At 40.7% G+C, this 19,381-nt stretch overlaps 1 protein-coding gene across 10 annotated transcripts in view; it reads right to left on the reverse strand.

Annotated features, from left to right (window-relative positions):
• Positions 1-19,381, reverse strand: part of LOC138755825 (intermembrane lipid transfer protein VPS13B-like) — a 1,263,706-nt gene that overhangs the window by 458,089 nt on the left and 786,236 nt on the right. For all 10 annotated transcript variants that reach the window (XR_011352575.1, XM_069922506.1, XM_069922508.1 and 7 more), the window contains one exon: positions 17,478-17,698. Coding sequence is in view for 9 of the 10 variants with exons in the window: in XM_069922506.1 (XP_069778607.1) it covers positions 17,478-17,698 (221 nt within the window). In the remaining variant the exon portion in view is untranslated. The remainder of the gene's footprint in view (positions 1-17,477; positions 17,699-19,381) is intronic.

Raw genomic sequence — 19,381 nt, forward strand, 5'->3', positions numbered from 1 at the left:
TTTGTAGGTGGAAAATTATTGCAGTGACCATTGGAAACACATTAGCACTGCTGGAAAAGGGTTCACATCAAGATTCTTAGGGTCTGGACTAAGCCTATGCAAGGAACACTGGGCGGTCTGCCAGTAAGCTAATGGGAGCATGCTGAGCTTTAATTCCAATTTATATTAAGATTTTACATAGAGTAGGAAGACTAATCTTTTCAAACTAGGCCTTCATTAATTAAAATTATGCTGGCACCATAGGAGATTCATCAGAATGGCAGAGGCACAAAGACCGCAGATGATGGAATCTGGAGCAAAAAGTATCCTTGCCTTCCTCATCGGAAGACCACAGTCAGTAAGAAGTGGAAATGTCTTCCCCTTGCTGACAATCAAAACAGGATGTATGCTTAGCTCACTGGTGTACTCTCTCTGCACCCATGACTATGAGGCTGGACACAATTCAAACACCATCTACCAAGTTACCAATGACACCACAGTCCTCGGCAGATCATAGACGGCACTGAGTAAGCGTACAGGAGGGAGACAGATCAGCTAGTTGAGTGGGGTCACAAGAACAATGTTCGCAAAACAATGGAACTGATCGTGGATTTCAGGAAGGAGAAACCAAGAGAAGACAAACAAGTCCTTATTCAGGGATTAGCATTGGAGAGGGATCTTTAAATTCCTGGGTGTCAACAGATCTGATTATCATGCTGATGCAATCGTGAAGAAAGCCAGTCGCAAAATTTCATGAGGAGCTTGAGGACGTCTGGTACGTCATCAAATATCTACAGATGTCGAGTGGAGAGCATTCTGACCAGTTACATCACTGTCTGGTATGGAGATGCCAAGGCACAGGACAGGAAAAGGCTACGGAGAGTTGTGAACTCGGCCAGCACCATCATGGACATTAGTCTTCACTCAATTAAGAACATCTACAGGGTAAGATGCAGTGTCTCAAGAAAGCAGCCTCCGTCATCAAGGACCCTCATCACCCAGGCCATGCCTTCTCACTTGCTACCATCAGGAAGGAGGTACAGCTGCCTGAAGACAAACACCCAACTGTACAAAAACAGCCTTTTGCCATCTTATTTCTGAATGAAGAATGAACCACAAATACTACCTCACTTCTTTTACACTATTTTGTTAAACAGTGTATTTACGGAAATGTATTATGTTGCAATTTTTCACCTGTAATGCACGATACTGCTGTCGCAAGCCAAAACACTTTTGACACACGTTCAAGACAAAAACCGGATTCTGATTTTACATTCGCAACAAATTAAGAAAATGGCCTCCAATTTAGGGCCTCTTGTCAGCAAGTAAGACAGGTGAGCAATTCGAGTGACTCATTTCAAATGTGGTGACCATTTTAAATAAGACAATGAAGAAGCTAAAAGGGAACCACCATTTTAAATGAGCATTGATCAAAAAATGTATATTATAAGCACACTTTAGCTTCATTATTTTTAAAAATAGGAAGCAAGTCCTGTTTCAAACTGCTTTGGGTTCAAACATTATAAGAATAGAGAGGAGTAGCACAGCTAGTGTTGCAGCTAGCACAGTGCCAGCAATCAAGACCAGGGTTCAAATCCTGCAGTTGTCTGGAAGTATGTTCTCCGTGTGTCTGTGGGGATTTTCCCCGGGGCCCCAGTTTCCTCCCACTGTTCAAAATATATTGGGGATGTAATTGGCAGGCAAAGGCTCATGGGCCAAAATGGCCTCTTACCGGGCTGCATGTCTAAATTCTAACATTCTAATAATCCCCAAGTAAATAATTTACTACATGCTGTATACAATTCACATTAATCTGAGATCCAGTCAATAGCTGGCTTGTTTCACAGCACCAAATTTGTAAAGCTTTCTCCATAAATATTTCATAATAGTACAAATTACTCTGGTTTATCACCTTCCATGATTTATTTGAACAAGCTATCTACTCTTCTGGACTAAACAGGCTACATTTAAAGCAATAAACAGTGTTGTGTGGAGTTTCAGAAAATTCCATTATCATGAAAAGACTATGCAAACTTATCTAAAACTTAACTGACGCAAACTTATCTAAAAATTCAATAGGCATCTCTTTCCGATATTTTCATTTTACAAACATTACGGCTTCTAATTCAGCAATCATATCCCATGCTGTGAGAATTTTAGTAGCTTGTGGTTTGGCATTATTTCTGATGTTGGGTAAGTTGGAGAGGTCCATATTTTGGTTGTTCATTGAGCCACAGAGTTAATGTTGTGGGTGAGAAGATAATATGGAACTAGCATAATTATATATTTTGTTCAATGCTCACTTATATAGAGTGTGTGTGTGTGTGTGTGTGTGTGTGTATTTTGTTCAATGCTCACTCATATAGTGTGTGTGTGTGTGTGTGTGTGTGTGTGTGTGTGTGTGTGTGTGTGTGTGCGTGCATGCGTGCGTGCGTGCGCGCGTGAAGCTCTGATCACCTTGCTCTATGTCAAAGTTGGAATAAGCAAAGTATGTTACCAAGACTGGAGTTATCAGGAGAAAAGAGGGCATTTTTTCCCCTGGAGCATTAAAAGTTGAGTAGTCATGTTAAGACATGAGGCATAATCTTTTCCCCAGGATTGGGGAGTCTAAAAATAGAAAGTAGAGGTTTAAGATGGAAAAGATTTAGAAGAGAAACGAGGGGCAATGGTTTCACAGAGTGGTGGGTGTAGAGTACTACCACCAGGAGGAGTCGGACACAGAGTGTGTGCAATCTGGGAAATGTTGCATCTTGCAAATGTTGTTGCATCAATTCATGATTGATGCCTTCCCATGAGATATGCATGTGTGTGTTCTGTTCTTCATGCTGTTTGCTTAGCTAATAAATCTAGTTGTTTTAAAAAGAACCCAAGTTTCTTTATTGTAATAAAAGAAACATCACATGGTACTTCTTCTTTGGCTTGGCTTCGCGGACGAAGATTTATGGAGGGGTAATGTTCACGTCAGCTGCAGGCTCATTTGTGGCTGACAAGTCTGATGCAGGACAGGCAGACACGGTTGCAGCGGTTGGTTGGGGTTGGGTGTTGGGTTTTTCCTCCTTTGTCTTTTGTCAGTGAGGTGGGCTCTGCGGTCTTCTTCAAAGGAGGTTACTGCCCGCTGAACTGTGAGGTGCCAAGAGGCGATATCAGCCCACTGGCGGTGGTCAATGTGGCAGGCTCCAAGAGATTTCTTTAGGCAGTCTTTGTACCTCTTCTTTGGTGCACCTCTGTCTCGGTGGCCAGTGGAGAGCTCGCCATATAACACGATGGTCCTCCATTCTGGAGATGAGACCTACCCAGCGCATTTGGATCTTCAGCAGCGTGGATTCCATGCTGTCGGCCTCTGCCATCTCGAGTACTTCGATGTTGGAGATGAAGTCGCTCCAATGAATGTTGAGGATGGAGCGGAGACAACGCTGGTGGAAGTGTTCTAGGAGCCGTAGGTGATGCCGGTAGAGGACTCATGAATCGGAGCCGAACAGGAGTGTGGGTATGACAACGGCTCTGTATACACTAATCTTTGTGAGGTTTTTCAGTTGGTTGTTTTTCCAGACTCTTTTGTGTAGTCTTCCAAAGGCGCTATTTGCCTTGGCGAGTCTGTTGTCTATCTCGTTGTCGATCCTTGCATCCGATGAAATGGTGCAGCCGAGATAGGTAAACTGGTTGACTTTTTGTGTTTTGTCTCCGCCTGCTTCTCTCTGCCGAGGCCAGGGCCACCGCCTCCCCCTCGCTTTTTACATTTTACACCCCAGTTACACAGCAGTAAGAAAGGGTGTGACTCGGTCAACCCCGTCAGAATCCAACCGGGTCCCTGACCTACCTCAGAGGTAGTTAGAGAACCCAATTAAACTTACCTAGGCCGTGTCCACAGGTGATTTGCGACCAGGTATGGTCCGACATGGTACTAGGAATGGAAGAAACAGCTAAGTTCTGCTGTGCACAGGAGTGAAAGAAAAAAACCCATGGTGTGCACAGTGAGTAACAGTCGATATCAGCAGAGAAAATATGGAGGATTTAATAGCTCCTAACACTGTAAATTGGACTGGAAATGTTGACCATGAGTGTTCATCAAAGAAAAATGAAACCTTTGAAAGGTTGGTGTTTCACTCACTAAACATTCAACATGCCACCCAATAAGCGCCTCTTCCTGATAGTTTCATTTTACAAGCATTATGGTTTCTAATTCAGTATCATATCCCATGCTGTAAGAATTTTAGTAGCATGTGGTTTATGTGAAATCAAATTCTCTGAAATCCTCAGTTATCCAAAATTTTTTTTGGAGCCAAACTGACTGGGGACGTTAGGATCCTGTCAGCGGCAGCAGTGGACCTCGGGCTCCCGGTGGCAGCAAGGACCTCAATCTCCTGGGCAGAGCAGGACCCTCAGGCTGCTGGCATGAGCGGAGCCTTGGTGGAGAAGTGTTGGTGATGGACGGTGGCCAGCATTTTTTTTGGTGAGAATTAAAAATTATTTTAATGCTTAAAAAGCCGTACTTTGTTGTTTATTGACGTTTAAACACTGTTACAAGTGATTTGCTGTTGTTACTGGGCTGCTTTTTAAAAAATGACTGGTTCTCTGACCATTTTGGATAATTGGAATAGTAATGTACATCGGGAAGAGTTAGAGGGATGGCAAAAGACACAGACAAATGTGACTGGCTCAAATAGGTGACTTGGTTGGCTTGAATGAGTTGGGCTGAAGACCTTTTTCCCTTGACCTAGAGCCCCATGACCCCAGTGACAAAACAAAACAGCTAAAAAGGCAAAATATATATTTTTACAAGAAACCTCGTTTCTCAACAGCAAAAAGATATGGCCCAGCAGGGCTGCCTGCTGAGGAAATGGAGAAAAGAAGCATCTATTTTTTTTAAAGTGGCAAGGATTAAACAAAAATATTTTCCCACAATATCCTAATGTAGTCAATATCTAGTAGCATGAGGGAAGCCATACAGATCACATCATCACCATATCCCCAGATAACTCCCCACAGCCACCGATGACTCTGTGCTTGTAATTTCTGAGGGTGATTTCAGAGCCAGACGGTGTACTTTGTTTCATCTTGTATTTGTATGTGTGAGTTCTTATGGATGAAGGAAAAGGTTCTTTACTTTAAAGTTGTTGTAAACAGCGCCATGAGGCCATGAGGCTGCAAGTCTCCATTACAGCTCTGCATATTGTGTTTCAGCCCCATTCTGGTAGCCAAGGCTAATCCAACAGTCAGGCATTGCTAGTTGCCTTGCAACCACGATCGCTATTATTACATCTCCCTTTCTCTTAAAACAAAGTAGCTTATTTTAACGAACATGTTTTCTTTGTACAACTCTGCTATTTTAACTTTAACACCAAGAACTTGCATTTTCATTATTATCAATATTGTTAACATTTTTCAAACTTGTTTTGTGTCTTCACATTTTCACACACTAAAACTTGAAGAGCGAATAAGATAGCACAACTTCATTCTATAACAGGAGTCTTTAAATTTGCTCAATGAGTCTCTTAGGAGGATTCACATGTCTTGACGATCTCCTGATTGATTGTCCTTGAATATGAGTTCTTGCCTCAGATGATGACTTCTCAGATGTGCATTCAGGTTGTTCAACAGTATCTGTCTTTCCATTGACTGTTGCTGGTCGCTTTTGAAGATCTCAATGATTTTGCAGAACAGCACCTTCATCTGTCTGAATGGTGTATGATCTTGGTTGGTCTTCACGAAGAACAGTTCCCTTCTGAGTCCATAAGCTTGTTTTGTCTTTTAGCCTTACTTGGTCACCAGTATGGAGTTCCGGTAGGTTTTTTGTTCCTCTGTCAAAGAAATACTTTTGCTTTTCTTTCTGTTGTCCTTTGAACTTCCTCACTTTCTCCTCCTCTTTTGTTTTTAGGAGCTTCTCCTGAATGGGTAGGTTTGACCTTAGCCTACATCCCATAAGGAGTTGTGCTGGTGACATACCACACTCAAGCAGCGTTGTGCGGTATACTACCATGCTCTGGTAGAAATCTGTTACACTGAATTTTGCCTTGTTCGTCAGTCTTTTCACTGTCTGTACTGATTTTTCCACTAGACCATGGACTGTGGAAAATGAGGACTTGACGTGGTGTGTACAAAGACCCACCCTTTGTAAAACTGTCAGTGAAGACCTCGCTTGTCATGCCATGTCTGGAGAATATGGCTTTCATACCTGTTATTACAGCATCTGCAGTGGGGGTGTTCAGTTTACACACCTCTGGATACAAGGAGTAATAGTCTGTGTAGTCTGTGACTACAAGATAGTCCTTCCCTTGATATTCGAATAAATCAGCGCCTCCCTTCTGGTGAGGTCTATATGGTGCTGGGTGGGGCTTTTGTGGTTCTGCAGGATTACTTGCTTGATATTTCCGGCATATTGTACAGTTTGACACTTCATTTGTTATATCATTGTTGATTCTTGGCCAGTACATCACCTCTCGTGCTCTTTTCGTACACTTTTCAATTCTGAGATGTCCTCCATGGATCCTTTTTAGCATCTCTTTTCTCAGACTCTTTGGGATAAGGATTTTGCTTTGTTTGTAGATGATGTCTTCAACCACTGATAGTTCTGCCCTGCAGTTCCAGTACTCTGCAACGTCAGGTCAGCAGTCCTGCTTCATGTTCGGCCATCCATCCAAGATGGGTTTTTTTCTCAGTTGTCTTAGTATTTCATCTTTGTTTGTCTCTGACTTTATCCGTTCCATTTTTCCATCTGATATGGACAGTGCACTTGTGATCATGTCCACGAAGGCATTCATGTCTTCATCCATTTTGCTGTTTGTGGGCTCTCTCATGTCAACAGCTCTAAACAACGTGTCTGCTGTGTACATTAGCTTACACGGAGTGTACGATACATTCAGTGTATAGTGTTGCACCCTAACCATTATTCTTTGTATTCTAAGTGGACATTCATTTAATGGCTTTTGGAACAATGCAATAAAGGGTTTATGGTCAGTCTCTACACTGATTACTTGTCCTGACACAAACTGATGAAATCTTTCCCAGGAGTATGTGATGCTGAGCAGCTCCTTTTCAATTTGAGTGTATCGCGTCTCCGTGTCTGTCATTGAGCGTGATGCACATGCAATGGGTTGCCAGTCATCGTATTTTTGCAGAAGAACTGCACCGAGCCCACTATGTGATGCACCTGATGATATCTTGATTGGTCTCGCTGAGTTGTAAAACCTCAGAACTGGTTCCTCTGTGAACAGTTTCTTTAATTCACTCCATGACTTTTCATGTTCATGATTCCACTCCCATTCAATGTTCTTTTCTGTTAGTCTTCTCAATGGAGCCATCTTTTCTGAGAGGTTGGATATGAATTTATTAATATAGTTGACCATTTCATTAAACCTCTGTATGCCCTTTTTGCATTGTGGCCTTGGTATGTTCCCAATAGCGGACACCTTTCTGGGATCTGGTCTGATGCCCTCACTGACAATAATATCTCCTACGAATGTTAGTTCTGTCACCCCGAGCTGACATTCCTCTCTATTTAGCTTCAGGTTTGCTTTCCTTGTTGCTTCCAGCACTTTCCTTCATCTCTCATCATACTCCATTCTCGTGGTTTCCCAGACTATGATGTCATCCATTGAGGTATCAATTCCATTCAGGTGGTCATAGAACATATGGATAATTTTGTGATTCACTTAAGAAGCTGAGGCAATTCCGAATGGTAAACTTACGAATCTGTATCTGTCAAATGGACTATTGAACATGCAGTCTTAAACTTGCTTCATCCAATTTTAACTGCCAAAATCCTGATGATGCATCTAACTTGCTGAAAAACTTTGCACTTTCAAACTGTGACATGATTTCTTCATGTGTCGGAAGCTTAGTGTTCTCACTTTATTGCTCTGTTTAGATCTCTTGGATCCAGGCAAATTCTAAGCTTTCCATTCTTTTTGTCCACAACAACACGTGAGCTCATCCACTCCATTGACTCATCTATCTTCTGAATCTCATTCAGGCTTTGCATCCTGTTCAACTCTGCTTTTAGTTGCTTTTGAAACGCAAATGGAACCTTTCTGCATGGATGTATTATCGGTGGCACACGTTTATCCACTCTGATCATGTGTTCTCCTGGAAGGCAGCCTAGACCCTGAAATAGTTCATTTTACTCTTTCATGAGTTCGTCATAGATGAATCCAAAATGCTGTTTAAATCTGTTCCAATTTTCAGCCACATTACCTGTCAGCTGAAGTTTCGCTGGTGGATGTAATCCTTCCATTTTTCATTGTGTTAGCTTCTCTTCAATGATCAGTTGCTGACTTTAGATTTTATCTTTTGAAGTATTTCATTCTAATTTATTTCATCCCACTTCTGACACCATGTTTCATCTTGTATGTGTAAATTCTTAGACAACACATTGATGAAGGAAAAGGTTCTTTACTTTAAAGTTGTTGTTAACAGCACCCATGAGGTCATGAGGATGCAAGTCTCCATTACAGCTCTGCATACTGCGTGTTCACACCCTGCTGGCAGCCAAGTCTAATCAAACAATAAGGCATTGCTAGTTGCCTTGCAACCACGATCGCTATCATTACATCCTTGGTAATCAGTGTCCTACACAGAATAAAAGGCATTTTCAACCTCTTGATTTCATGGTCTGAGTTCTCCACCTGCTTCAAAGGCACATCCATTATACTGGTACCAAGAACAGCAAGGTGATCTGACTCAATGACTACTCCATTATGATGAACTACTTTGAGAAGATGGTTATGGAGTAAATCAATTCCTATGTCAGTTCAAGTTTATTTCACTGGACAAAGAAGATCTTGCTTCCTGAAAACCTTTGGGTGCATTATTATGGATTTTGGGCTTCTGATCATGAAAATCACATTAACATTTTCCTATCACCTACCGATATTTAGCTATAACCTATTTTTCTGATTTCCTGTTATATTTTAAGTTGACTTCAAGCCCCAAAACCATGAAATGCGACATGTCTTTGAAAGTTCATTTTGTGCGATCGCACTTGGACCCCTTCCCTGCTGATCTTGGTGCAGTCAGTGACAAACGTGGTGCAAGATTTCACCAAAACATTGCGGCGATGGAAAAGCATCATCAAGGCAACTGGAATCCATCAATGCTGGCCGACTATTGTTGGACACTGGCACGAGAATGATCAAATGCTGAGTACGAATGAGAATCAGTGGCAAAACATTTTTAGGTCAGTTGAATTAATGCAATGTGTCGGCATCATTATGCGATTAAACCTGCTAAATTCAATACAAGTTAAATTTAATGTTTCTCCAGCTTCTTAAGTGGCACAGCAAATCTGAAAATATCTTTGTAATCAGTTTAAAGTTGCTTATCATAAATCCAATTTTTTTTCAGGAAGCAAACCTTTTTAAAAAAAATTGTTGTCCAATGTCAACATAAAAACAGGCCCAGCTTGTCCACACTGAACAACATTCCCTCCTGCTTTAGTCCCACTTGACTGCATTAGGCCACACCCCTCCAGTCCATGTAATTATTCAAGTGTTTCTTAAAGAAAGCTATCAAACCCGTCATCTTCACCACTTTGTCTGACAGCTCGAAACATATGAGCGAAGGGCAATTAGAATGTGGATTGGACCATCATGGGGCGTGGAGAAGACACTTTTATTTGTTGAATGCAGAAGGGACATGGATCACTCCGGGAAAGAAAATAATATTTCAGGCTTACAGGATGGAAGCAGAGTGGGGCTAGCTGCTTTGCTCTTGAACAGAGCCAGTACAAACTAAATGGGCTGAAAGGCCCTCTTCAAGGGTTTGAATCTGGCGCTGTCTGTAAGGACTCTGTATGTTCTCTCCATGTCTGCGTGGGTTTCCTCCAGGTGCTCCGGTTACATCCACCTTTCACAAAGTACCATGGTTTTTGGTGAGTTGGATGTGATTGGGTAGCATGGGCTCATGGGGTGGAAGGGCATGGAACTGTGTTGAATGTCTCAATTTAAAATTTATAACATAACATTTCCATCATTTCCTGAAATGTTAATATTCAACTAAAAGTTAGAAAAGAATAAATAAAACAGCTTCTATTTCAAATAAAATATTGTGATCTGATTTGCAACTTAAGCTCAGTACAAATGGACAATATTGTGCAAGCAATTGGATAACCTCAATCATCTAATTCCTATTAGACATTATTTTTAAACTCAACCATTAGTGAACATTTAGAAATAACACAACTATTTTCCTTTTCAATCATGCATTTAATTATTCAGGAAATGAGCTCAACACCCAATGCCATCATCCAAAATTAGAGTCAGTTTTGTGTTGTTCATGAAATCAGAGAAAAGCAATAAGGGAAATTCCTAACATATTCTGCAATTGCCTGAATAATTCCAGATATCTGTGCGACTATACAAAAATGGTATGTGCTGAACATTATACTGTTTAACCTTTTAATTTTCGAACATGTGGTTGAGTAATACCATGCCAACAGGTAAGTTCAGCTGGTCCACTGGGAAAGCTATTTACAACTGGACTGTTATTTATCTTCTTCAGAATGCTAGAAAATGCAACATAGAGAATTTAAATCAGAATATAAATCCTCTGTGATGAACGTAAAGTTGCTGAGGCTTATTTGATTCACGTTTTGGACTTGCCCTAGTTTAGAAAAATTTTGGAAAGCTATTTTTCAAACATTATCTGTGATTCCTAAGGTTAAATTGGAACCTTGCCCTTTAATTTCTCTTTTCGGATTATTTCAAGATGAAGATGTTTAATTGACTCAAACTCAAAACCAAATTTTATCCTTGACTTCATTGATGGCCAGACGTGCAATTTTGATTAAGTGGAATGACAACACTCCACCTACACACACACACACAACACAAGGTTTAAATAATTTAAGTTTGGAAAAGTTTAGTTTAAGTTTAGAAAAATATTAGATATGGCATTAAAGATTCAAATACTAATTTCCTAAAGTCACGGGGCCCTTTTTTGGACCATGACCATAATCTAAAGTTTTAGAGTTGTTATAAGCTTTGATGCTGTGCTGTCTTATTTCCAACTTGTCGCCCACGTTACCCACATTAGTTTTTTTTTCCAATCTTGTATAGTGGTCGGGGTTTTGAATTAATAGGGTTGTTTTTCTCTTGTAATTTGTATTTCAATATATAACTGTTTTGTTTAATTTTTGGATTATTGCATATTTCAATGAAAATATCTTAAAAAGAAAGAGAAATGCCACAAATGTACAGCTCTATATTTGTGGACCATCTTATATCGTGTTCCAAGGTCCAGCAGAAAGGGAGTCAATGAGGCAAATTGGGAGATGTTCTGTCAAGAAGTTCGACAGCAGAATAATCATGCCTTAAATTGATGTGGGAGGTTCAATTGAAATAATGATAACATCCAAATTCAACTGGTATTTGATTGAATGCAAGATGCTATACTTGCACCCCATGTTGATTTTTAGATGATAATAACTGGAATGCACATGGTTAGCGCAATACTGTTACCGCGCCAGTGACTAAGGTTCGAATCTGGCGCTGTCTGTAAGGAGTTGTACATTCTCCCCATGTCTGTATGGGTTTCCTCCGGGTGCTCCAGTTTCCTCCCACCGTTTAAAAAAATGTACCAGGGATGCATTTCGATTGGCTGTAATTAGGCGGTGCGGACTTGTGGACTGAAAGAGCCTGTTACCGTGCTGTATATCTAAATATAAATCTAAATCTAAATAATGAATGCTGGCTCCATTCACTGGAAAGCATGAACCTGATCTTCAGTCTCAGCCATAAATGCATTTCAAGCAGATGTCTTGGTATGATGTTGGATTTAGAACGTCTCTTCATTGCACACAATCCACAAGGGTTTTATTTTGCCTTCATCCTTTATAATTACATCATGCCTTGAGACAACATTGCCAGCCAATGTGTTGGAGGGATGATGAGCTGTATGGCTGGACTTTCAGCAGATAGTTTATTGGAAGGCAAAGAGAGATTTTCTCAGATCACATTCAATTTGGAGAGACCAAACTTCAACAAAATCCCCCAAAATCAACATGGTAATTTCTTCAGGAGAAGAATAAAGCAGCAAGTGGAGGATCGTGGCAAATGAAATATGTGCATAAAATCAATCTGATTCAACTGCAGCAGTGTGTGGTCACTGGGGTCTGGGAACAGAGTTATCGCTCAGTTCAGCCTAATGAAAATGGACTTAAATTTGGCAATAAAAAAAATTGGTATCCTTCCCATGTGGAATAAAAGTGTGAAAATCAGTGCTACAAAGAAGCTGTCAAATGTTTGCTGTACTTCTTCACACATTTATATGCTGTTCAGCTGCTTACACACTGTCCAACTTCTGGAAATGTATGAAATGTGAGGTTTTGGAAAGGGTGCACAAGAGGTTCACCAAAATGTTGTTTGGATTCGAGAGCATATGCGTTAAAGAGAGGTTGGTCAAGTGGACTGTTTTCTCTGAAGCAACTGGAAGCTGAGGTGAGACATGATAGAAGATTATAAAATTATGAGAGCCATAGATAGGCTAGATAATCAGTCATTTACCCTGGTGAAAATGTAGTGGCGTCACTTGGGTTGGGGCCACCCAGTGTGGTAACTCATGCTTCCCCCTCCCCCCATGGAGATCCTCCCATACTAGACCAAACAATGTGCTAATTTTATTCATAAATCTTAATTCCCGTACATCACTGAATGTAACGGTAATAGTAGTGAGATAAACAACTAGCAAAATTAAAATTACACCTTTAAATTACAATATCACATGCAGAGCAGCAACAAAAACAACAGCGTGTGCTGATAGCACGTGAAGACGAAACGACATGATTCAAAACATCATTGGGTGATAACGACAGATCTGACCGGAGCGCATTAGAAGGTTCAAAAAGTAAATTAGCATGAGTTTTAGCCTTGTTGGTATATTGATACATGTAAGCTGGGCTTACAAAATATGTTTTTATTGTTACAACTAACTACAGGGATAGTTTAATAAAAAATATTAAATTTCTGCTGAAACATTGCATGAAACCTTTATAGGTAGTCATTTTGGTGTCTCGCGGTGCAATCAGCACCCCTCGAGTGACACCAGTGTGAAAATAGCAAACAGTAAAGGGCATCAGTTTTTAAGGCCAAAATTTAAAGGAAGATGTGCAAGGTGAGTTTTTTTTGCACAGAGAATAGCAAAGACCTGAAACACACTGACACAGGTGGTGGTAGAACCAGGTTGTAACATTAAGGCATTAAGAAAGGCACATCGACGTCCAGGGAATGGAGGGATATGGATCACGTACAGGCAGATGGGCTTTGTTGATATCCCGGTCGGCACAGACATCGTGGATCTGGTCCTGTTCTGTTTTTTTTTGAAACTTAAATGGACGTTGTCATATTCATTGAGGGATTGACCACTGTATATTATGCAGACTTCGTGTCATTGGGTTGGAACAGGTGGAGCTGGGAGAAATGGACACGCATTGCTAGAATCGAGAAGACTGGAGTTTCAAGAAGCAAATCCAGTGGTTGTGGGGATGGGGGTTCGGGTTGTATGCTGGAATTAATTCACTGGCTGGCTAGAGTGGAATGCAGGAAATCAAAGGATCAAAGGAAAGTATTAAAATATTAAAACAAGGTTGTCCCCGAAATGACTAATGGTCACTCCCAGAACAACTTCGTCTAAGATTGTACAATGATACAAAAGGAATCTGCACAGGAAATAGATCAATGCATCAGTCATTCAAGGGTGTCTCACATGTGGAATTGTCTGTTGAAAGTTAACAAGCATTAAAAAGAAAAAAGAAATGCCCCAGCAACCAACAGAGTGCATGATTCACTTTACAGCATAAAATCAAGACACAGAATATCTTGCAGCATGCCCCGTTTTTAAAATGTATTTACTCAACCGACAGATCAATATTTTTTGGGCATTGTGAGGTCGAGGGAGTCTCTGGGATCTTTGTAAATAAGAAGGTTTGGTTTTCCATCTCCTCAGACACTGTGATTTATATACTGGCAAAGAAACAGAGAAGAAAATTGGTCATATTAAACTCAAAAGTTGAGAAGAGGAATGAATGACTGAGAAAAGAAGAAAGGGAAAGAAAGATTTTGTTTATTTTAAATTCTGAAAAATCTCTGTTGCATCTTGCCGGAATGAAACCTCAAGCTTACAAGTCGAATTAATGAAGTCATTGAGTCTTGACCTAACCTACGACATGTTTAATTTGAAATTAGCATGCTATTCAATTGTACTGGTACCCAAGAAGAGGTAACCTGCCTAAATTACTATTGACCAGTGGCCCTCACATCAACAGTGATGAAGTGTTTTGAAAGGCTGGTGTTGAAGCATATCAGCTCCTGTCTGAGCGGTGATATGAATCCATTCCAAATCACCTATCGTAGTAACAAGTTTATGGCGGATGCCATCTCACTGACTCTACACAAAGCCCTAGAACTCTTGGACAGCAAAGATGCCTACATCAGGATGCTCTTTATCAACTACAGTTCAGCACTTAACAGCATCATCCCCTGAAAACTGGACTGCAAACTCCAAGATCTTGCGCTCAACACCCCACTGTGATATTGGATCCTGGATTTCCTCATCTCCAGACCACGGTCAGTGAGGATCAGTAAGAAAATCTCCTCCACAATCTCCAGCAGTACTGGAGATCCACAGGGCTGCATTCTTAGCCCCCTGCTCTACTTGCATAATTTGCTGACGATACCACAGTAGTGGGTTGTATAAAAGGAGGTGTTAAGTCAGTATACAGGAGGGAGATTGAAAACTTGGTTGAATGGTGCACCAATAATAACCTCTCACTCAATGTTGTCATAATTAAGGAGCTGATTGTTAACTTCAGGAAGGGAAACCAGTTGCATACAATCCATAATCAGAGATGGAAAGGGTAAGTAAATTTAAGTTCTTGGAAGTGACTGTCTCGGAGAATCTTCCCTTGAGCCAACACACTAATGGCATTGTGAAGAAAGCACATCAGCGCCTCTACTTCCTCGTGTTTGCAGAGGAAACCCTGGCAAATTTCTACAGATGTGAGGTGGTAATTGTACTGACCAGCTGCATCATGGTATGTTATGGGAACACCAATATCCCTGAGCGTAAAGCCATGCAAAAGGTAGTGGACACAGACCAATACATCACAGGCAAACCCCTACCCACCATTGAGAAACCTACGGGGAACGCTGCTGTCGGAGAGGAGCAACACTCATCAAGGATACACACCACCCTGCACATGCTCTGCTCTCACTGCTACCATCAGGAAAGAGGTATGGGTGCTGCAAGACTCGCACCACCAGGTTCAGGAACAGCTGCCGCCCTCCATCATCAGACACCTCAACAACAAACTCAATCAGGGACTCATTAAAGGACTCTCACTTTTGAACTTTAATGTTTGTTTTCTCCTCTCTGTAATGCACAGTTGTTCACATTGTTTATTTGTTTACACTTGTACAGTTGTTTTGCACTACCAATAAGGGGTAATTCTGGCTTTCCTGCAGGAAAAAGAATCTCAGGGTTGTATATGATGTCATGTATGTCCTCTGACAATAAAATGATATCTGAACGGACCATTAACCTTTGAACAATTTGTTCAGCTGCAATTCATCTGGTTATGTTTTTACTCCAGATACTGATTCCAAAAGAATGATAGTTGCTAAAGTGGATTATCAGTGATGGAAGCAAATACGATAGCAGCATTTGAGCATCTTTTGGATAGGAAAATCTCAGCGAATAGAGGAACATGGACTGTGTCTAAGCAAAAGAGATTTTGTTCATGTGGTATTGACCGTGGGAAACATGGACCATTTCCCACATCAGGAACCTCCTCTTGGACACCCTGGACATCAATGCGAAGATTAACCACCTCCTTCAGAGCCTGGACAGCCTTTGGTTAATTAAAGAAAAGGGTGATTGAAAACCAAAGTCTAAGACACAGAACAAAACTTAGTATCTGCTCGCCTTTGAATGATGTGCAAAAGAAAGCATTTCACGACATCTTGGTGACAAGAGATTATAAAAAATAAATCTAATAAATCGAAATCTGATTCTTCTTGCTTGCTTCAAACACCTGAGCAGAAGCTCAGGAAAAAAATAATAATAACACAACACTGTCTCAACAAAATCCTCCAGGTTCATTGGAAAGATATGCATCAGGTCAGTGCTCCCGGTATTGGGGTCATAATTACAGTCAGCTACATTGGGAAGGCCAACACCACACACCCAAAATAGACCAGCTCTGACACAAGGGGAAATTACCAGGCGGACAGGGCAAAAGATTCACAGAGGTGCTCAAAGCCTTATTGAAAAACCTCAGCAGCCCCAGCGATTCCTGGGAATCGCTGGCCTCGAGTGCTCAAAGTAGTAAAATATTGCACCGAAGGCTCTCACAAACTACCCACCAAGAGTTTCTGGCCCCATCAGTAGAAGAGTCTGAAGTTCCAACTTTGCCTTCAGAACCATCCGGGATTAGACCCTGAATATGTCGGGACCTTATCCCATACAGCAGGAGACTTAGCCAGAATCAAAAGTCCTCTAAGTTAGTGAAGCACAGTTTGAAATAGTTGCAAATGAGCATCAAATAACAAATTTTGTGACATGTTCATGACAAAAAAATTCTGATTCAGTATTTAAGATGATTATGCAACCCTGCCGACAACAGCAAGCACCAGGAATGACGGAAAGCCCAAGCCGATGTAATGCAGTGGACCAGGTGATGCTATATTCTAACAAAGAGATGAAACAAGGTCATTTTCCCATTCATAAACAAAATCTAATGAGATGTGCGTAATATGAAATGCACATATAAAATTTTACATGACCAATTCTATTGAGAATTATAAAATGGTCCACTTGAGTTATACCAATATAACTGCATAAAACTGAAATCTCCTTTGCAGAGCAATTTACAACAAAACAATTCTTTGATAATATTCCATCAAACTTGGAAACTGTATTAAGGAATCAACTATGAAACATAGTTTGTAGCAGTAAGCAAGATGCTGCCCTCAGATTCAATTAACATCAATGCAATGTGATAACAAAATAAAAATGAATGCAAGGTTTGGCAGAAGATCCCACCACTGTATGCTGTTCATTTGATAATGGGAACTTAAGTCGACATTATTTAAAACTGAAATCTCTTTAATGTTACAGCGCACATCTATAAACATATTGTGTGAAGTTATGATAAACCCTTGAACAAGCAACTCCAATGGACACTTTCAAAGCTGCTCCACATTAATTCTGCTACATAATATGTTTCAAAACAGCACATCTGTAACTCATTTAACTCCATCAGTTTTAAGATGCACTTTAGACCACAGTTACTAATTTTTTTTTTGGAAAAGTCTAAATTACAAAAAAACTTGAGAGCACATCAAAGCAGCAAACTAATCTTACCCCCCGATCTCAGTCACCAGACTCGAAAGAGAGCTAAGATGTTTAATGGAATACGGATTCTCCGATAAAGTACAGGACAAATTAACTTAAAACCAGTCATTTCTTATTTTCCCCACAATAAATCAATGAATTGCCCCATCACTAACCTGTGGGTTGGAGCATTTCACCTCCAGACACTCCAGGTCCACGTGCAGACAGACAACAAAGGAATGTCTGGTCTCGGAGCCACAGGCTTGCATTTTGTGGGTAGTGACAGCCAGGGTTGAAGTGCAGCCCAAGGGTTCCACGAGGTTGCAAGTCTTCAGCTGGCCGAGCAGGGTGTACGCGCTGAACTGGCTGAGGCTGACTGTCCAAGGGAAAGCATCGCCTAAGAAATGACAAGAAACAAAATGTTGATCCTTTCAGGAACCATTTTAAAGAAGGCCCCTCATCCACTCCCATTCCCCACCCCACCCCCCCATCCCTGTATTATTTACACAACAATAAATACAAGAGAATTATCAATCGTGAACTGAGTTTCAGCATTACTTGGTGAATATCCTCCTCCAACAAAAAGAAGCCATTCCAAATAGTGCCCATTTCCTTTTTTTTTAAATTTTTTTATTTTTCACACCATAAATCACATTAGCCATGATATACACTATTTCTTTTTCACACATTTACAGTGACTTTTTCTCCCCCCCCCCATTTCCTCCCAAACCACCCCCCCACCCCCCCCTCTCATCCATTTTAGGTATACAATCAAGGTTGCATTAAGCCAGTCAGACAATGTTGTCATTCAACAAAATTACACCAGAAATTCTACTGAGTCCATCCTTTTCTTTCCTTCTCCTTCCATCAACTTAGGTAATGTTTGTCCCCGGTAGGTTTTCGCTATTGTATTTAATGTAAGGCTCCTATACTTGTTCGAATATTTCAATATTATTTCTTAACCAATATGTTATTTTTTCTAATGGAATACATTTATTCATTTAAATTTGGTAGTTTCTTCCTTTTAATTTGGTTATGTATTCCATTAATATTTAAAGACATATAGTTCAGCGTAGCCCTTTTCCAATGGAGAGAGCTCTCAATCAGCCTTAACGGAAATTATGAACCATCTTTAATGAGACAAAATAAGCATAGAACTATGGAACACGACAGCACAAATGCTTTAAACCATCTCATTCGTGGCAAACTATTTCTCCACCTATACCTGGACTATCGCCCTCTGCATCCTTCCCATTCATATCTTCTTAAATGTCAAACTCACATCCATCACCTCCACATTCAGCTCATTCCAGGCTCTCACCACAATCTGATGTTCCCCTTAATCATTTCATCCTTAACCCATGTCCTCTAGTTTTTGTTTCAACTGCCTGTTAACTACCTGCTGCATTTGCTCCATCCATTCCTCTCATAGCCCCATATAACTCCATCAAATCTCCCCATTCTTCCCACTCCGGTGAACAAAGTCCTAACCTGTTTAATGAAGCTCCTCAAGTCTCAGCAACATCCTTGTAACTCTTCTCTCTACTCACTCAATCATTAATTTTCCTGTAGTTAGCTGACCAAAACTGCATACAATCGTCCAAATACAGCCCCATCAATGTCTTATACACTGTGCAATGCACGAAAGTGTTGAAGAAACTCAGCAGGTCACAAAGCATCTATAGGAAGTAATGAGTAACCAATATTTTGGGTCTGAACCCTTCATCAAAGTGCTTGACACTCCAAATCCTTGACAAAAAGCTCAGGCCCAAAACATTGGTTCCCTTTTACTTCCTAAAGATAACACGTGTCCTGCTGAGTTTCTCCAGCACTTTTGTGTATTCCGCAAGAATCACAGCATCTGCAGACTTTCCCATTTAACTAAAGTCTTACATACTGTGTTGTTTCTATCTTAAATATGCAACAGATTAGCCATCCTTAGTGGTGTCACGTCTCCAGAATGGAGGACCATCGCCTTCCCAAGATCGTGTTCTATGGCAAGCTCTCCACTGGTCACCGAGACAGAGGTGCACCAAAGAAGAGGTACAAGGGCTGCTTAAAGAAATCTCTTGGTGCCTGC

Source organism: Narcine bancroftii, chromosome 2 (genome assembly GCF_036971445.1).
Source record: "Narcine bancroftii isolate sNarBan1 chromosome 2, sNarBan1.hap1, whole genome shotgun sequence".
NCBI lineage: Eukaryota > Metazoa > Chordata > Chondrichthyes > Torpediniformes > Narcinidae > Narcine > Narcine bancroftii.